Source organism: Madurella fahalii (assembly GCF_045866475.1).
Source record: "Madurella fahalii IFM 68171 DNA, scaffold_3, whole genome shotgun sequence".
Taxonomy (NCBI): Eukaryota; Fungi; Ascomycota; class Sordariomycetes; order Sordariales; genus Madurella; species Madurella fahalii.
This window is the reverse complement of record NW_027263973.1, coordinates 332,985-351,501: the sequence shown is the minus strand read 5'-3', so window position 1 is coordinate 351,501 and position 18,517 is coordinate 332,985. Positions and strand designations below refer to the sequence as shown.

The 18,517-nt window shown below is 57.6% G+C and overlaps 6 protein-coding genes across 6 annotated transcripts; 4 read left to right on the top strand and 2 right to left on the bottom strand.

The window, feature by feature from the left end:
- Positions 1 to 1,635: 1,635 nt before the first annotated feature.
- On the top strand, positions 1,636 to 2,796 carry MFIFM68171_05624 (uncharacterized protein; the record flags this gene model as incomplete). Its single annotated transcript, XM_071061044.1, has 1 exon — positions 1,636 to 2,796. The coding sequence occupies one exon, from the start codon at positions 1,636 to 1,638 to the stop codon at positions 2,794 to 2,796; it is 1,161 nt and encodes a 386-aa protein (XP_070917145.1).
- Positions 2,797 to 2,886: 90 nt separating this feature from the next.
- On the top strand, positions 2,887 to 4,902 carry MFIFM68171_05623 (uncharacterized protein; the record flags this gene model as incomplete). Its single annotated transcript, XM_071061043.1, has 4 exons — positions 2,887 to 3,597; positions 3,657 to 3,897; positions 3,953 to 4,018; positions 4,082 to 4,902. The coding sequence occupies 4 exons, from the start codon at positions 2,887 to 2,889 to the stop codon at positions 4,900 to 4,902; spliced, it is 1,839 nt and encodes a 612-aa protein (XP_070917144.1).
- Positions 4,903 to 6,785: 1,883 nt separating this feature from the next.
- Positions 6,786 to 7,699, bottom strand: MFIFM68171_05622 (uncharacterized protein; the record flags this gene model as incomplete). The annotated part of the gene is made up of 2 exons (XM_071061042.1): positions 6,786 to 6,945; positions 7,002 to 7,699. 2 exons carry the CDS (start codon positions 7,697 to 7,699, stop codon positions 6,786 to 6,788), a joined length of 858 nt encoding a protein of 285 aa, XP_070917143.1.
- Positions 7,700 to 9,286: 1,587 nt separating this feature from the next.
- On the top strand, positions 9,287 to 10,937 carry gms1 (UDP-galactose transporter Gms1; the record flags this gene model as incomplete). Its single annotated transcript, XM_071061041.1, has 5 exons — positions 9,287 to 9,361; positions 9,425 to 9,454; positions 9,529 to 9,837; positions 9,902 to 10,615; positions 10,665 to 10,937. 5 exons carry the CDS (start codon positions 9,287 to 9,289, stop codon positions 10,935 to 10,937), a joined length of 1,401 nt encoding a protein of 466 aa, XP_070917142.1.
- Positions 10,938 to 13,925: 2,988 nt separating this feature from the next.
- MFIFM68171_05620 (uncharacterized protein) lies at positions 13,926 to 16,532 on the top strand (the record flags this gene model as incomplete). Its single annotated transcript, XM_071061040.1, has 1 exon — positions 13,926 to 16,532. The coding sequence occupies one exon, from the start codon at positions 13,926 to 13,928 to the stop codon at positions 16,530 to 16,532; it is 2,607 nt and encodes an 868-aa protein (XP_070917141.1).
- Positions 16,533 to 17,259: 727 nt separating this feature from the next.
- On the bottom strand, positions 17,260 to 18,467 carry MFIFM68171_05619 (uncharacterized protein; the record flags this gene model as incomplete). Its single annotated transcript, XM_071061039.1, has 2 exons — positions 17,260 to 17,954; positions 18,044 to 18,467. The coding sequence occupies 2 exons, from the start codon at positions 18,465 to 18,467 to the stop codon at positions 17,260 to 17,262; spliced, it is 1,119 nt and encodes a 372-aa protein (XP_070917140.1).
- Between the last annotated feature and the right edge of the window lie 50 nt (positions 18,468 to 18,517).

Sequence of the window (18,517 nt, the reverse complement as noted above, 5' to 3'; positions counted from 1 at the left end):
CGCATCCAGAGAGACGTACGCTGGCGTTGACAAGCCACATCACAGTCCCAGGATAATTCCTGGAGATCTTGGCAGGTAGCGAGGCATCATGGTTGCGCATTCCGGTGATAAAACCCCTATGGTACTGAAGGGTACCGTCTGGCCATGAGACTGGCGTTATCCAGGTAAGCGGTCACGCCGTTATCCTCATCGATGTTCGCGTCGCAGGTGCCGAAAGAGGAGAGTCTCAGCCATGTACGTGATGTTCTCGGCAGACGGAGTTACTGCGAAATATGTTTGATCCTAGTCTAGGCGTGTCTACAGTCTGTAAGGTGAATTGTACACTCAAAGAAGAAAAATACAGATAGACAGTCAGAGCGGCGGGTGTGCTTCACAGCCGGCAACGCTGCCTCCTCGTTGGCTGCGAGAGACGCAGAACCTCCCTCGCTGGCAGAGGCCACGTAGTGCCCCGCATCCGGTTCATGGTTGCAAACAGTTAGGATAGCGTGATAGATGGTCCGGAAGTGTCGATGACGATGTCGACGGTGGCGGCGGCGGCACCGGCTTGTTACTCCAGCGGAGTGATGCTGGTGCCGGTGTAACGCGGGCCGGGGCACCCTTGACCTTCCAACAGTTGGCGCCGGCAGCATTGTGATACATATAGTTAGCAAAGTTCAATCGGCTACTGGTCCGGAGGAAAAGCGCCTGCGCAGGGGGCGGCCGATGTCGATCTAGGCCCATGAACGCCCGATAGCGGCTAGCAAGAACAAATACTACAAAAGGAATAGAAATAGCTCATGTCTGAAGACTGGAGGAGGGTAGTCCTTTTATTTACAATGAGTGCTCTGCGTTGACGTGGCGCCATGAAACTACCTTAGGTACCTTACCCGTTTTGTTCTGTCGACCTCGACGAATCTCGCCATTCCAGGGCCTGGCACTTGGCAACGCTGGTAGGTACTCTACGTGTGTAAGCTGAAAAGGGTTCTGTTTCAAATTGCTACTTTCAGGAGTTGCCCTGACGGGAAAAGCCCAGGCAGTGACCCCAAACTCGGAGGCGGTCATGCATGCGTCTGGTTTTCATCACCAACAAGCGTTTCACAACTACAACAACCGCTCGGCGCTTAAGTTGATATGATGGGTACCTGAAGTGAATCTGCCTGCAAAAGAGTACTGTACGGCGCTTATCTCGACAGGGTTATGTCAGGGGCTGCCGCACGCCAAGTCCACGGCCGCCAGCCGGGCCAAATACTGGGAGGGGGTTTAACTTATGCCCAGCAGCAGCCTGGCAGACAACCCGCACGAAGATCTGCTGAATTATCTTACTGTACCTTAGGTATCTACCTTAAGCACCCTCCCAAGTCCCGGCCATCTACCGCATTGAAAGGCGCCCTTCGCGCGGCATACCTTGTGGACTGGCTCAGGTAAGCAGCCGAGCAAGTCAACTCTCCTGCTAATACTTAATATCTACGAGCCCGTTATCGATCGCACTAGTTATCGCATTGATTACTTGGCTCAAGAGTTAGCGGAACGGCGACCCGTCACGGCTGACCGATTTGGTACCTCCTCTCAACCTGACCGGCCGTGAGCTCCACGGACATCCCCAACAAACAAACAAAAAAAAAAAAAAAAAAAAAAAAAAAAGAATACAAAGCAAAGATGGAATCCCCTTTAACCGGAGCAATCGCACAACTCGTCCTCGACGCCGACCCATTGGCACAGCTCAACAGCTCCGATGCAAAGGCGTTGCTGGACACCATCGACAGCCTGAGGGAGCTCAACGTCGGCGATATCGTCAATCTACCGCAGATCATAGTAGTCGGCGACCAGTCGTCCGGAAAGAGCTCCGTTCTCGAAGCCATCTCGCGAGTTCGATTTCCGGTCGATGGGGATTTGTGCACTCGGTTCGCCACCGAGCTTCTTCTCCGGCGATCAACTGAGACGGTTGTTAACGTCAGCATCCAATTTGCCGACAATGCGCATTCCGCGGCCGACGACACCGCCCAACGCCAGCCATTCCAGAGATCCAGCTTCGACAAAGATGCCCTCCCCGACATCATCATGGAGGCCAAGGAGCTCATGGGTATCCGTAAGGGCGGCGCCAAGAAGTTCTCCAAGGACATCCTACGCGTCGAGGTTGCCGGTCCGGAGGTCTATCCTCTCACTCTTGTCGACCTCCCGGGAATCTTTCACAGCGCGACCGCAGATCAGGACCTCGAAGGCAAAGAGACTGTCGACCAGCTGATAAACAGCTACATGCGGCAGCCCAAGAGCATTATTCTCGCCGTCGTGGCAGCGAACAACCAGCTGGCGAACCAGGTGGTCCTCCAGGAAGTCAAGAAACATGATCCACGTAAGGAACGCACCATCGGAGTCATCACCAAGCCAGATCTGGCTGGCTCCGCATCCGCAAACGAGCGGAAATACCTCGATCTTGTCAAGGGCCGCGAGACTATGCACAAGCTCGTGCTCGGCTGGTACGTGTTGCGAAATAGGTCCGAAGAGGAGAGGGCATCGGATGCCGACGTGCGAGATGCCGCTGAAGAGCGTTTCTTCCAGACTGGGGCGTGGAGCTCCATAAGCCCGACGAGCAGGGGTGTTGAGAGCCTGCGCAAGAGGCTCAGCAAAGTGCTTCTTGACCACATCAGGGCGAGCCTTCCCGACCTCATTCATGACATCGAAACCAATCTGAGGACTCGCCAGGAAGAGTTGAGCCGGCTCGGCAAGTCAAGATCCAACCCAGAGGAGTTACAGTCGTATCTTCTCGGCATCGCCGATGATTTCCAGCGATTAGCACGCGATGCCGTCGAGGGGCGGTAAAGCAATGACAAGTTCTTCGGAGGCATCAACCAGAACGAAACAAAGCTCCGGGCGAGGCTGCGAAATCTGAACCGCGCCTTCACTGCCATCATGACGACCAAAGGCGCACGTTACAGGATTGAGTGGGACAAAACTGATGCCACGGAGGCTTTGGGTAAAGAGGATAAGAGGGATGAAGACTTCCCCGAGTATCTGCAGGAATTTATTATCGAGTACAATGTCCCGGATCCCGAACCGAAACCCGAATGGGAGCTCAATGCGGAGCTGCAGTCGCAGGCCTCCCATAACCAAGGCAAGGAATTCCCTGGGGAAGCCAACGGGGAGCTTGCCCTACAGCTCTTCAGAGAGCAGGCGGCGCCGTGGCAAGACATTGCGTCGATGCATCTCAAGCAGGCCCTGAAGGTCACCAAGCAATTTGTAGAACAAGCGTTCATTCACGTCATTGGGGGGGACGTGACGACCTTGGAGGCCGTTCTTAGCGGCTGCGTGGACCCATTCTTCGAGGAGAAAGAAGAGGTGCTCCAAGCCAAGCTTCGAGAGGTCCTCGTCCCTTACACTAATGGTTATGGGCTCCCCCTGGAGAACGAGTTCAGAGAAAGAATGGACAAGAGAACACTTCGCCGTCTCGCCGGTCAGCTCTCGGAGCGCTTGGAACAGCAGCATCCTGAGCTGTTCAAGGTGAACTTGAGTCAACACCTTACTCGCCACAGGATTGAGCAGGCCATTATCGACTCAGAAGAGTCCAAAAGCGACGAGTTTGGCACAAGGAAGGTCATTGATATGATGATGACATACTACGACGTAAGTTGACCCTGTCAAGCAACAACCAGCTAAAGACCGTTCTGACCCGAGGGAATCAGCTGTCGCTCAGAACTTTCCTCGACAACGTTATCAACCTCGCAGTCGAAAGCTGCCTAGTCTGCGATATCCCGACCATTCTAACCCCAAGAAAGGTCAACGCAATGAGCGCTGACAGGATGAAAGAGTTGGCTTCCGAGTCTGAAGAAGTCCAGAGACAGAGACTGGATCTCCAAAACGAGGTCAGGATCTTGACAGAGGGCCTTCGAAAATGCCAGAGGCACAAGCCGAGAGAGTTGGCAGGTACGTTGATGGAGTATCTGCAGGCAACCTAACAGACTCTAACAGTGATGAGCAGGGCTACTACCCGCCCGGTCGCGTCAACATCCTGGTGCTGGATCCGGACAAACACCGTCAGATACTAGTAAGTACTAATCACTCAAGCTAAGCACGTCTCCCAAAGACACACAATAGCTGAACAACACAGGGGCAGTAACCCCATCACGGTCTCCCATTCAGGCTGGGGATCCGACACCGACACCATCCCTGGCGACAAATACAAACAACCAAGTTTCATCAGCACTACTTACTCCCGTCCCGGCCCGTCCTGCCCAAACTTCGCCAATGCCATCTCTGTTCAGTACCGCTCCCGCACCTGACCCTCCCAGAACAGGACTCTTTGCACACCTGGCCGATAAGATTCCCGGTTCCGTGAAGCCTCCTACCCCCCTCTTTTGCCCCCCGCCTGCATCCAAGTCGGCACCAGGGACATCTCTGTTCGGCGATGCTACAGTCACTACTGGCGGGGGGCTTTTTGGTGGTTCCTCCAATGCCGCCGCGTCCGGACCCGGACCCGGACCAGCATCGGGGACCTCGCTGTTTGGCTCTGTCAATAAGACACAGGATAGCAACACGGGCACCGCTAGGAGTGGCGGGGGACTTTTTGGTAGTTCCTCCAATGCCACCGCGTCCGGACCCGGACCCGGACCGGCATCGGCGACCTCGCTGTTTGGCTCTGCCAATAAGATACAGGATAGCAACAACACGGGCACAGCTAGGAATGGCGGGGGACTTTTTGGCAGTTCCTCAAATGCCGCCGCGCCCGGACCCGGACCGGCATCGGGGAGCTCGCTGTTTGGCACTGCCAATAAGGCATCGGATAGCAACGGCACGGGCACCGCTAGGAGTGGCGGCAGCCTCAGTTTTACATCTCAGCCGGCAGCCCGGTCAATCTTTTCTTCTAGCAAAGCCACCGACAACAGCATCGGCGGCACTGGCAACAACAATAACGGACGTTCCGGTGCGTGAAAACCCGCTAGCCGACAGAGCATGAGTTGCCGAGGGAGCTGGGCGGTGGTTCCTGACACAGACTACGTAACCAGACTTCTCGTTCGCCAGTACCGAGTCAAATGCGAAGCTTGGTGCGTTAAAATACGTCGGAATGGAGGCCGTTCCTTCCCTGAAAGGGGCGAAACTACATCACGAGCAATACGTGTACTATAACTTATTCCAGCGTGACCGGCTTTGCCATGTCTGTGCCCTGGAGCAGTTGAAGGGCTTTTCGATTGAGGAGCTGAGGCTGAAGTGGATGGTTGATGGCTGATCAGGAAATATGAAAATCAGGTTGGTAAGGTAGGCAGTATAATTGGATGGGTTATGGATATTGCCCATCGGTTTCTCGCTCAGTGGGCTGTACAGATACGTGACGCTCTACTTGGTCATCATCCATCCGGCATGTCCAACGCACAAAACATGCCAAATATCCGCGCGCGAGACTACCTACGGCTCGAGTCACGATCGGCACGGGACGGGGTGGGCGGAGCCCGCTATGGCCAATTGTGCGGGCCTGGCCCCGGCCTAAGAGTATGCCACGGCGCGTACTAATGCAACGTAAAATTACGGTAGGGATTGGTCTGGCCAGGCACTTGACGACGTAGCCTGCTTTACTAACTAGGTACGCCTCGCACAACGCCTCAGACTCTGTCCTCGTCCAACCGCCGTCCGACTTTAGCGCCAACATCGACACGACTGGCGTCGATGGACGTACGTACTGTACGCCGCTTATTCACGCGACATGCTACGGCGTGTACTGGGAAGCTGGTGTCGTCGCTGTCGTGTGCACCGACTCCTGCCACAACGACGCCGCCGTTTGGCTACTCCATGGCTGCGAACCTTGACTACCCCAGAACTGCGAGCCTTGGCTACTCCAGGGCTGCGAACCTTGACTACTCCAGGGTTGTGAACCGGTGGCCGGAGGAAAGTAGGATTCCTTGGCGGGCCCTGTTGTTGTTGCTGTTGTTGCCGTGGGCGGAGAGAATGGAGGTGTAGGTGGAAAGCAGTGGGTTGCAGGAGCAGTTACCTGCTGCGTTTGCTGCTGATGGTACATGGGATACCCCTCTTGGCAGTGTTGCACTGCTGGTTGATAGGTTTGTCCTTGTGGTTGTGGTTGTGTTTGTGGTCGTGATGGGTAAGAGGCCGGAGAGTAACCGGAGGTATGTGAATATTGTTGCATCGGGTACCGAGATGTGTCGCTTGCAAGTGAAGGAGGAGGAGGAGGAGGAGGCACATACGCTGGTAGCTGAGCATCAGAGGGACCAAGATATTGAGATGGTGGCAGTACGGGCTCGTAGGAAGATCGGGGCGCTGATGGTTGTGGGTGAGGAGGAAAATGATGTGATGGCGTTGACGCTGGGTACGACTGGGACTGAGTGTGACGGGATGGCTGGTACGTTGAATGAAGCGGAAAAAACGATGGTGACAAATCCGGTGTTGGCGTCGGTTGCGGTTCTGTTCCAAGCGATGGTTGGGTCTCGGCCGAATAAGTTGAAGGCGGGGGAGGAAACCACAGCTGCGGTTGGACTGCCGCGCGTAGTGACATCTCCACCGAGTACGACGGGCGACTTGTGTGTTGCGGTTCCGCCAAGTTAGGATTCGCCACTGAACGAAACTGAAGGTCTTGTTGCTGGGCCTGGAAAGCTTGTTGTTGTCCTGGCTGATACACGAATTGCTGCGGCGGAGGCTGCTGAGGCGTAGGCGGAGATTGTGCACCGTACTCGACAGGTCTAGGTCTAGCTGAGGTGGTTATCGACACCGGAAGCGAACTCGTCAAGTCTCGCATATCGTATGCGCCGTGTGTCCCATGCACGGGCTTTGGAAGGGCCTCCGAAACGGGTGCCTGGGAAACCCGAAGTTCAGGAGGCGTGTGCTGCTCCTGTTGGCGAGGTTGACGTGTATGTTGCTGGTTCTGAGGCGTTTGAGATTGTGGGGTAGGTGTTGAGGGCGGATAAGGGGGCGGTGGTGGGTAGTGGGAGAAGGTATGAGCAATACCATCGTTCTGCGCCTGGTGCTGCGCTGCGCTGGTGTGGACCATGTTCCACCCCCGCTGATCCTGCTCCGGCTGCTCGTACGTGACGGGCCCCTTCATATCACAATACGGTGGAGGTGGAGGAATTTCCTCATATGCCACAGCATTGGGTGAGGTAACCTGAACCACGGAGCCGCTGCTTCCAGAACCGGAGCGCTGGGAGCTATCTGGTAGTTGAATCGGACTGCCAGCCTCCCGCATCTTTTCAGCACCGACGGGCTGGAACACACCCTTGGCTTTGAACGCCTTTTCAGCATCTACCTGCTTCTTGTGGTTCGCATAGGCATGCTCCACCGCCATCCCTGCACCGTCCAGGGCGGCGTGGGTGACTACCTTAATGGCCATCTCATTCTCCACAATGGCAGAGATGCCGTGCTCTGCTCCAGCAATCGCCACAGCATCGGCGCCGGCGGTGCCCACTCCTAGGGTGACAACACCGATGGTGCCGCTAATGGCCATGCTCGAGAGGACGTCGCGCTTCCGTGTGGTGTGGGTTAAGCCGTGCCTCTGTAGGTGTTTCTCGATAATCTCGCGCTTCTTACGCGCGTTATGAATGCCGGGTGCAGCCATACCAACGCCAATGAGAGAAACACCCAGGGTGAAAGGGATGGCCAGTCCCGAGACGGCTGTCGAGGTGGAAGCACCTGATATGAGGCGTGTGTAATGCTCCCACTCCCGTTGCAGCTCTTCGGGGTCCATGGCAGCGCATTTCGCGTCGTAGGCATTGAAGTCGAAAGGCATCCCGCCCGATGTTGATGTTGGATGATAACAAGGGAGAGGCGGGCTACCTGTGGTGACTACCACGGACGAAATGGTTGTCGGTTGGTAAGGAAGGGGTTTGAACTTGATCGCAATGCACTTCAAGTCTCTGGGAGTCTAAGTGATCGGGAAGGGAAGGAAAGCGGCATGGGAGCGGGGAGGTCTTTGTTTGTCCCTCGGACTTTGCGGGTATCCCTGGGTCGGACAAGCGACAGGCAGGGGGAGCAATTCTTGCTCAGCCGCAGCATGATGCTTGCATATCAGCCTCACGGAGCGGCGCCAGACCAATTATCGAGATCCAATTTTACGTTGGGGAGTCCGAGTGTCCGTCGAGACGCTTATCGATTGTCTTTTTCTACGCATGTCTACACTAGGCTCTTTACGAACGGCATGCTGGCATTCGTTGGCGCGCAGGTTTGGTCTGCTAACGAACGCCTTGCATATATATACCTAGTATAATGCCTCAATAGTGTTTTGGCAAGCATGTCGGCTTACGTGGGGAAAAGGCGATTGAACGGTTTCGTGATTGCCCCCGGCACCATGTCGTGACCATGTCAATAAAGTAAGTACAATACCACAGAAGACGGAGTGAGCGTAATTTTTTTTTTTTTTTTTTTTTCCCTTTCCCCCCTTCCCACCCTGAAAAAAAAATAAAAAATGGTTGAAACAAACAATAATGGGCGAAAGAAGTCGGCAAGACTCAATCGCTATCATCTTTCGGAGGTAGCGTTGACCAGAGAAAACAAACCGAATTGCGACCGAAACTTATCCATGAATCTCCGTACGTTTTACTGGAATGCCAAACATGTTGTTAGGCACGATTTGAGCCCCGGCCGATTTGCGGCCAGTGCGCAAGAGCTTCCTTGTGTAGTCCAACACCACCTGCACTTCCCCAGTCCGGCGCGTCTCCACTCCCGTTGGGTCGGTCGCGGAGGCTGATGACGTCCATGGGCATCGGACCGTTCTTTTCTTCGAGACAAACTGACCTTTTTTTTTTTTTTTTTCCCCGACATTTTTATGCGACTGTGCAACATCAGAGTTTCCTAGCGCTAGCTTACTAGCTCCGCATTATCTGTCCTCCGACGTGTACAGCGGGAGGCGAAGCTGGCTCCTCGGGTCACAAAGACGGCTCTTGGCGATCAAATGAGGGGCGACAGCGCCGCGTGCCGTGGACAACCACGCCTCATACCGTGTGACAACAAGGGCGGTCCTCAAACTGGCCAACATTCTCAAATCCAAAGTTGCCTGGGACCGGCAGAAGAGGATAAGAGTTCAGGGTCCAATTCAATCTGCAAGCTCTCGGTTAGTGTTGCATCGTGGTTGTCGTCTCCCTACAACCTGCAGGAGCCGGGTGCCGAAACGCGACCGTGCATATTGCGCCGGCAGCCAGTTTTTATCGAGTGACGTCGCGAGCACGCTTTTCGCCGAACCACAACTTTCCGCCCTCTGGGGTACCTTTACCCTCTTTTGACCCAACGTGTACCCTCCGGTGCCAATTCCACGTTTGGCGCCGACGACACCAAACTCGAGTGACTTGGCCATCAGCAGCCCTACGTAGAGAGCACAAAGATGGCGCTTAGCCCAAAGATGGCCGTGGGGCCAACCATGCTCGGCATGCCCATGAAGCAGGCGTCGTTGATCACGGTACGCGGCTACCATTGTCTGCGAGGAAGAGCCCGTCGCAGTTGCTGACATGACCCGGCGCAGTTGACGTTCCAAAACTCGGCCCTCATCCTAGTGCGCACCCCTCTGGCCCGGACCCAGACCTAGACCTCGCTGGGCCTCCGTCACTGACAGGCGCGGAATCGCAGATTATGCACTATTCGCGAATCATGACCCCGCCGGGCGATCATCGCTACTTCGCCTCGACCGCCGTCTTGCTAAACGAGATCATCAAGCTCGCTATATCCCTAACGTTTGCCATTTACGAGTCGTCGAGAAGCCTGGCGCCTCAAACGCCGGTGACGGTGCTCTTGGAGCAAATCTACAACTCGGTCTTCTCGGGGGATAGCTGGAAGCTGGCGATCCCCGCGGTTTTGTACACGCTGGAGAACACGCTTCAGTATGTGGCGCTGAGCAATCTGGACGCGGTGCATTTCCAGGTTCTGTACCAGCTAAAGGTACCGCTCCCTGGGCTATCCTGAGTGATCTGCCGAGCTTCTGGCTAACTGGTACCCCCGCAAGATCATTACAACCGCGTTCTTCATGGTTGCCTTGCTCGGCCGCTCGCTCGGAATAAGGCGCTGGATGTCTCTCGTTGCCCTCACCATCGGCGTCTCGATCGTGTCTCTCCCCTCAGCCAACGCCAGAGACCTTACGTTGGATATCCATGATTTCTCCGATCACTTCTTCCCGCGGTCCGTCCACGAGCTAGGACAAGTCGCAGGTGGCGTAGCAGAGGTAGCCAGGGAGCTAACGAAGAGGGCTGTCAGCGGGCTGCTTGGCGAGCTCACCAAGCGGTCTGCCACATATGAGGGCATCATGGAGGATCAAGATATGGGACCGAAGATGAACTACACCATCGGACTGACAGCTGTCCTGGTCGCGGCGGTCGTCTCCGGGCTGACGGGGGTGTACTTTGAGAAACTGCTCAAAGACTCGACTTCCCCTGCCTCTGTGTGGACGAGGAACATCCAGCTCTCGTTTTACTCGCTGTTTCCAGCCTTCATCATCGGCGTTGTCGTCACTGACGGAAAGGAAATTGCCAAGCATGGCTTCTTTGACGGGTACAACAGCATCGTCTGGACGGCCATCGTATTCCAGGCGGTTGGCGGGGTACTGACCTCGCTTTGCATCAATTATGCCGACAACATCGCCAAGAACTTCGCGACTGGCATCAGCATCGTCATAAGCTTTGTGTTTAGCGTCTTCTTCTTCAACTTTGAGGTCACGGCATCGGTGCGTTTCCCGTTACCCGATTGTCTCGAGCGCCCCTACTTACTTTTAGTTGCAGTTTGTCCTGGGCACTGCCCTTGTTATCGGCTCGACGTACCTCTACAGCCTACCGGAGCGGAAACGGGCCCGTCCTCCGCCCATCAACATCGTGAGCTATGAGAAGACCACGATCGAAGGCACCCCGCGGTATGTTGACCAGGACAAGTTGAGCGTCAACCCGCTGGATTCGGCGCGCGGGGCGGGTCTCTCCTCGTCGAGGCCCGCTTCTCCGTTGCTCTTCCATGGACGGGCTCCGTCGGCAAGAGGGAGGAAAGCCGATGATTAATGATACCACTCTGATGACGGATTACGATGCTCGGCGGTCGCTTGCGTCCGGCAAGGTCTTTCCCGGCGCCGCGGTCCGAGATGGAGATGGCCGTGGTGTGCTAAACGGCATGCTAATAGCAGGAGGTGGCACGCATATACACGGCGGTAGAGGAGCATAGCAACCCCCGGTGTTCGGGGTTGCGGGGTCATCGCGTTGGAAGCAGCTGCGTAAGCAGACCTGGCCTTTCTGGATAGACGGGCAAAGCAGACACCATTCCCCAAAGTACATAGGGTCGACAGAGATATTCACGCTGTTATTGTTTATGGTACCCATGGCACCCCACCTACCGCCCAAGCTGTGACACGGACCCCTCCACCTCCGGATCATGGTATACTGAGAGCGTGATAAAGGGCTCAAACCGCAGCCTGTCGTCAGTGTGCATGTTCAATGCAACGAGAGCAAACGTCGATGGAGGGTAAGTGTGGTTGCGAGCTTCCCCGCATTCTGCGGGGGTCTGATCCCGCGTCCCAAGGCGGCAGATGCTGCGATTTACGTCCAGTGGCTGTCCGAGAGAGTCCATCGAACAATGAAACCCCTTTCGGGATGAAGGTTCCGCTTGGTAGAAGATCCCGAGTGTCCTGGTTGAATAAGAGCTTTGTCAAGGCACGCCTCCCGCGAGTTCGGGACCGAAAGATCGACTAATGGAGTGTCTCGTGGAAAGCACGACACCACAACACCCCGAGGGCCCTTCGACCGCATGAACCAGGCGGTGTCCATGAAACGGCGTAGCACCAGACGCACTCAACACGCTGTAAGACGGTCGGCCGTGATGGATGCCTCCGCGGCCGAAAGAGTACAGCCGAGTCGCAACCACAAGCGAAGGCACCACAGCACCGAGGAATTCCAACGTTGGGGGTTTCCAGGCTATTGGGAGCTATTTGGAACAGTGCACCACGGTCCGACTCTGCTCGGCCCGTCCAGGGGTTGGCCGAACAAGCAAAGTCGACCATGTCACTGCTGTAGGTCAGCAAGGGGCTGACCTGTCCGATAGCCGTGCCGCAAGCTGGCAGGCCCTGACGGGACAAGGGAAGACGTGTGGCACGGGACGCGGCGCCAAGTCTGGCCTTTCTTGGATCGCCGATGTCGTGAGATTGAGAAACGACATCGCGGTGGAGCCATTTCAGGCGCGCGCGATGGCTGCTTGTCGTAACATTTCAACCCGATCGTACACGTAGATCATTCGGTAATTTTACTTTTTAGCGCGCCATGCTCACTGATGACTGACGACTGGTAGCGGCTTGATCCGAAGCGCCAGGAGGCTTGCGCGAGATCGAGAGACATGGCAGCGCGAATCGGCATGACCACCGTTGTTTGTGAGACCCACTGAAGCTGGATACTGGTGTTACGAGCATGAAGGCATGATTGGGCTGCCACACTTGCACACGTTACCGTCTACGTCGTAGGTGATAAGTGAACTGCGAACATTACTGTGTAGGGTCGAGACGTCGGAACAATTCATGGGAAGAACCCAGACGTCGAAATGCAACACAGGCTAAGCTGTGGGTCTCTCCGTTTGAGGTCACGGAGTCCCGACCGACACCCATGACTCGATTCCCCAGCAAACCTGTAGCGTAATTTTGCGCTGATAAACAAGGTCGCCGATCCTTGAGCCTGTCCGCCTGATTGTTGGGAAATCTGGGGGATTGTGTTTCTTTCCGTTTTCACATCCCCTCCCCTTCCGTGCGCCGACTGATCGCTCGCCGACTGACGGGACTTGGACTGGGCCCAGAGATTGCGGGCGATCATGAGGCCGAGCTCGCCCGTCTCCACAGAATACAACACTAACTTGGCAGCACTCTGGAGCGAGACAGGGATGGCCGCCGCTCCTGCACGTCAGAAATGGCGGTCCGCAGAGGGGACCGCCAGTCTTAATCATCTTGATGCTCAACATACCAGACTCCGAAGGAGAAAAAGCAAACTTCAGCAAGCCGAGTAGGATCTTTGAGAGGGCAGAAGGGACGCCCAGAGGCCAGGGATCCTCCGCCATACCTGGCCATTCCCGATGGCCTGCAGGACAGAGGCTCCAGGGCCCGCAACCTATGCAGGAAATCGACAGGGGTGCGTCGTCAACCCAGCATGAGGTGACCGACCGCCTTCCGAGACGCATCTCACCCACGCTCCGAGTCGATGGCCCGTGTGCTGTCGTAGCAGCGCAGGACTGCAGGGCACCACCCAGTGATTTACTCGAGTGGACCCACCATCAAGGGTTCGTTTCTGATCCCCCTCCCCCCCAGATGCCCAGATGTTGCACTACCTGCTCCCGCTGTTGATGCAGCTCTCTTTCTTTTCTTATTTTCCGATTTCTCTCTTTCTTTCTTTCTTTTTTTTTTTTTCTTTTTGTCCCTTTTTTTATAAGCCGAGTCCAGTCAGAATTCCTGTCAACGACCTGCTGACGGAGTCGTTGCTCCTCGGGCTACCGTGGACCGTTGTTTGTCAAATTGCTCGGTCGTGAGCAGCATAGGTGGGTGGGGCCTTTTTAAACCTCCAGGGATCGCGCTGATTGCCGGCAAGGATTGGCCTGGTCTGCGCATTGTGTGGCCTGGACGGTTGACCAAGGTGCTTGCTGTCTGTCCCGAACTCTCCCTTTACACACAGCTGAACATAAGACGCGAGATCCCGCCTCTCGTGTCTGCGCGCTGCCGGGCGGTTCCTTGCACGGGGAAATGACCATACAGCTGGGTCGCAAGTGGGAACCCTTCGCTCAATCACCTGAACAAACGTGCCGTTGGACCCCGGACACGGTTCGGCTGGTGCGAAGCCCGAAATCTCCACCGCCTGTTCGGATGCATGGCCCTTAAGACAAACTCTTGTGCGCGCCTCTTCGACTACACCTCCCGCAAGCACTCATGAAATACCGGCGGTGATCCGAGCACCCGACAAATACCGGATTTCGACGCCCGGGACGCGACCCGGACCCGAAGCTTGCCGAGGTCGGAATTGGCGACGATGGGCCATTCCTCGAAATTTGTCTTCCCGTTGCCGGGCCGGAAACAGAAACCAGCAGCGTCTGCGAACCCCCCCGCGATATCGGGGCCCCTGACGAAGGTTCAGAAGATCCTCGGGACCGCCGAGGTCAACGAAGATTCCGGAGCGGCCCCCGCCGACTCTCGATGGGCATGGGAGCATGAGTCCAACTCGGGCATCAGCGTCTCGGTCTCGGAGACGACTGCAGGCCATACACACCGAGGCATTGGCCAGCCCTCGGGACATGATGGATGGGCCACGGCCCAGCGGGAGAGACGGTGGGAGGACGAGTCGGATATCATACCCCCTGCCCTGAACAGGCAAACGATGACTGGGTCCATGGTCCACGATATGACCACGGACGTCTCGAGCCTGCGCCGGCGGCAGTCCAGCTCGACCATCACCTCCTTCTACGACAAGTCGAAGCTCCCGCTCTCGATATCGCAGCAGACTTCGAACTCGGCCATGGCCAAGGGGCTCCCGTCCAAGGCGCACGCGCTGCTCGACTTTGACGGCGAATTCCCCACCGAACCCAAGGCGCTCAAGAAGAAAAAGCCCTCTAGGCTCGACTTGTCCTCATTACTGCAAAAACACAAATCTTCCAAGCTTCTCTACCCAGAGCCGCACAAAGAACAGGTTCTCGGGTCCGACATGTTGACGAAATCGCCATCGGTCATGTCTGTGTCACCGGCCGCAACCCCTCCGCCCATCCCGCAGCGAGCCGACCGGACGCAATCACGCTCGAATCCTCACTCCGGGAGGGGCGGTCCAGCAGGCAGCGGTAAGCAACAGCCGACAAAGGCCAATATAGACTTGTACAACCTCTACGATCATTACGAGCAGAGGACGTTCGCCGACGCCATGGACCAGGAGCTGCATGAGACCGCAGACTATCGGCTCGAGCAGCCAGCCACGGACCAGCGGCCTCCCGCCTACCCTACCCCTCCGGCCAGCAACTCCGGGACGACGTACCTGTCCCCGTTCCCACCCAACCCGTCACGAATGGGCCACACATCCAAACAAGCACCGACGGCCGCGAACCTCACCGAGGCGACATTGAAGGGAGCTGCCAATCTCTCAAGCCCCGTGTCTACCCCTGCGGACTGTGCCAGCGTCTCAAGCAGGCATACCAGAACGTCCAAGGCTTCGAAGCGGACTGACCGCAGCCTCACCGACATTGACTTGCTACAAAATAGCGTCCTAGCGCTCTCTTCCGACTCGGAGGACGATTACGAGCTCTCGTCTAAGGGCTCCCTGGCGGTCCCCCCGCTCAGCGATGGGCAGCCGAGTCCCACGAGCCCCCGCTCCGCAGCGTCCCAGCGGGCCGAGCCACAAGACGGCAGCCGGAACAAGCCTGTGAAGCACACAAGCTTTGCAGAGAGCCCTCAGTTCTTCCCCGCTAAAGACGTCGCTGCAGCGAAGGGACCCCAGATCGGTGTTCGGTCCAGCTCGCTCAACTCCAAGTCGTCCACAAAGCAGGCCAAGGACCTGGCTCGCCAGACGTCGCGGCTCTCAATTGGCACGACGTCTACTGATCGCACGGTCTCCCGTGTTTCGTCCCAAAGTTCGGGGCGGCAGAGAGCGACTGTCACGAAGAAGACCTCGAGGAGTAAACTAAGCGACAAGCTAGCCGAGCCGTCGATGATCAAGACGGAATTCGACTTCCCAGCGCCGCCGCTCCACCGTTCCCAGCAGCCCGTATCGCGCGCCTCGGAACAATCCCCACCTCTTTCCCCCAGTAGCTTGGACCTGGCCCTGCAAAGCCACCGCTTATCTACCGGGCACGACACTGGATCAATCCGCAGCAGCACGAGTCTTGGAAGCGCGATCATGGCCGGGCGGCGCGGCAGTGCTACCAGCAGCATCAACGACGGCAGCAGCGGGCGGTTCATGGCGGTGACGCGCCAAGAAGAGATGCTGCTGGCCGCTCTCCGGTTGAAGCGCGCTCGAATGCGCGAGGATATCATTGCCGAGTTTGAAGAGGAGATGGATCGGGAAGACCACCACCAGCTCAAACGCGAGATGACGAACGAAAGCATCTCCACCAACGGCTGCATTTCACGGCAGTCTTCTAGGGGCACTATGCGGTTGGAGACGGGGATGTTGAGTGCCCGCCCACGGCAGCCGGGCGCGAAAGAACCAGACGACCCAGCTCACGAGACCACAACCGAGCTTGGCGCCGACCTCGAACACTTCCTCCGGTACGGTGACAGCCTGAGCCCAGGGGGGTGCGAACGGAGGCGCAGCAGGTCCAATTCAACCGCCAGCCAGAAGTCTGCTGGTGGAAGACAGAGAGCGTCTCTGACGACCACGGCTGGACCGCGCAGCAGGCCCCAGCGGAGAGACGGCAGCCTTCCCCGGCGAGGGCCGGAGCAGGTCAGCCCGAAGGGCCAAAAAGACCTCCCGCACCAAATCTTAGAGGACCTGGCCGAGGACGAAGAGGCAGATATCCCACGGCCAGATTCGCCCATCTCGCCGTCCGACTTCCCGGCACCCGTGTCGATGGCGAGCAAGAAGCAAGTGAGGCTGAGTGCGGTGGGCTATTACAAGCCCAACATCGAAGCCGGATGGTGGAACGATTCTGGCTAAGCGGGAAGCCGGCAGAAGTTTAGGACGGGTGGGGGAATACCACACGAAAGAAACTTACAACCTTTTCCTTGAACGGTACCAGCGTTGGCGCATAAAGAAGCATTTGGCGGACGGGGGCGGCACTGGTCTTGGACGTAACACGGCGTCGGATACCATTTCCTTGTCGGTTGCCCGGGAACGTGATAGTGCGGGTGGCGGTATTGGATATCAGACACGGAAAACACGATCTGACGACGGGACGGGTCAGCTCTTACGCTCGCTTCTTCTAGGCCCGGTCGCAGGTCCGACTCGGGAGGTTTAATTTTGGCACGGCGACCTGCCCTACTAGACACTTAATACTCTTGTAATCAGCTGATCCTGATGATGACATGCCGAGTAGCATGCAGCAGATACCAATACATCTCTAATCACTAATGACTGCTACTTATATGTTGTGTGGAACGATGGCGCCGGGATCAAATCCCAGTGGCTGCGGCGTGGTTGCCGCCACACCACGTTAAGTCGACTTCAACCTTCTTCGGACCATTGCACTCAGTACCTGAATTAGTTGCTCAAACTCGACAAAAGTGAAGCATCACTCTCGGCCAAGGCCCGCTATATATAAGGTACGGTAACATGTACCTGCGTAATTCCCACCCCATCACCAACTGCTGCCGCAATTCCCCGGCCTCCCTACGGTAATCCAGCCCTCGATCCTCGCCCTTTCTTTTACCGCCTTCGCCATTCCTCATCCCAACCGTGCTTGCCTCTCCTGCCTCTCGACCTCCTCCCGGAAAACATTCCTCCCGCCCGTCGCGTTCCTCGCCGTAGGCGACCAACTATCCCGATCCGTCAGCTCCACCCCGACGTCTGTCTCGGACTTGTTATCGGCCACGCCGCCGGCACCCCACCCTCCTCGTCCTCCTGCTCCCGTGGGGCCCACGCGCTCCGACCGGCTCTGCCGCACGCCGTACCCGGCGCCGCCCGTCGACCGCCGCCGGAGCGCCGCCAGCACCGGCACCGTCCCGCGCCGCCGCCACGACGCGAAGCACGCCCCGCCCACGAGCAGCACCACGACCACCACGACCACGGGCACGGCGATGGCCGCCGCGTTGGGGCCCCCGCCACCGCCGCCGGACCCCCCCGGCGCCGGCCCCATGCTGGCCCCCGACGAGGTAACGTACACGGAGGGCCCCCGGTAGGTGTTGAGGTCGTTGCTCGCGTCCGGCGTCGAGGCGTCGTCCTGCGCCAGCTGGAACGTCACGTTGAGCACGCCCGGCGCGCCCGCGCGCGAGGTCAGGAAGTCGGCCGGGATGCGCCACGCGTAGAACCCCCGCGCCGCGGGCAGCGGGTCCGATCGGAAGCCCTCGCCCGTCCCGCCGTAGACGGCGTGGAACGTGACCAGCGCCGAGGGAGGGGAGAAGAATGCCGGTGTCCAGGTTACTGGGGTTAGAGGGAAGGCGGTGGTTAGTGAGGAGGGCTTTGGTTGGGGGGAAAGGGGAGGGTGGGGGAGGGATGAGGGGGGAAAATACTGTAATAGGTACGCCCTGGATGCAGCGTGCTGCCGCGCCTGGGTTGGCAGAATGGCGCGTCCGGACCGATGGCGTTGTCGTTGCCGCAGGCGAGGAAGACGCCCGCCTCGGTGCTACCCGTCGCCTCCGCGACGGGCGCCAGCCCGGTGTAGGTGGATGGCCGACCGTCCGGGGAGATGGTGTATGTGGCCGTGGATATGAGGCTGGACGGAGCTTCCAGGACGGTGGCCCGGTGTCCCTGGGTGGTGATTACGGCGGGGGTGACCGTTGAAGCCACGCCAGATGGATCGACCGTCACCCAGGGCCGCGGCGCTGCGGCGACGGTGGTGCCGACTTGCGGGAGTGCCAGTGAGCGTTGGCTGTGCTGGAGCAGGGTCGCCGCCGCCGCTACGGCAAGCCGCCGTAGGTTTCTGTTTCCTCCCATTTTCGTTCGCTTCTTTTGTTCGTTCCCACCTGCTGGCACGATGACGGTGT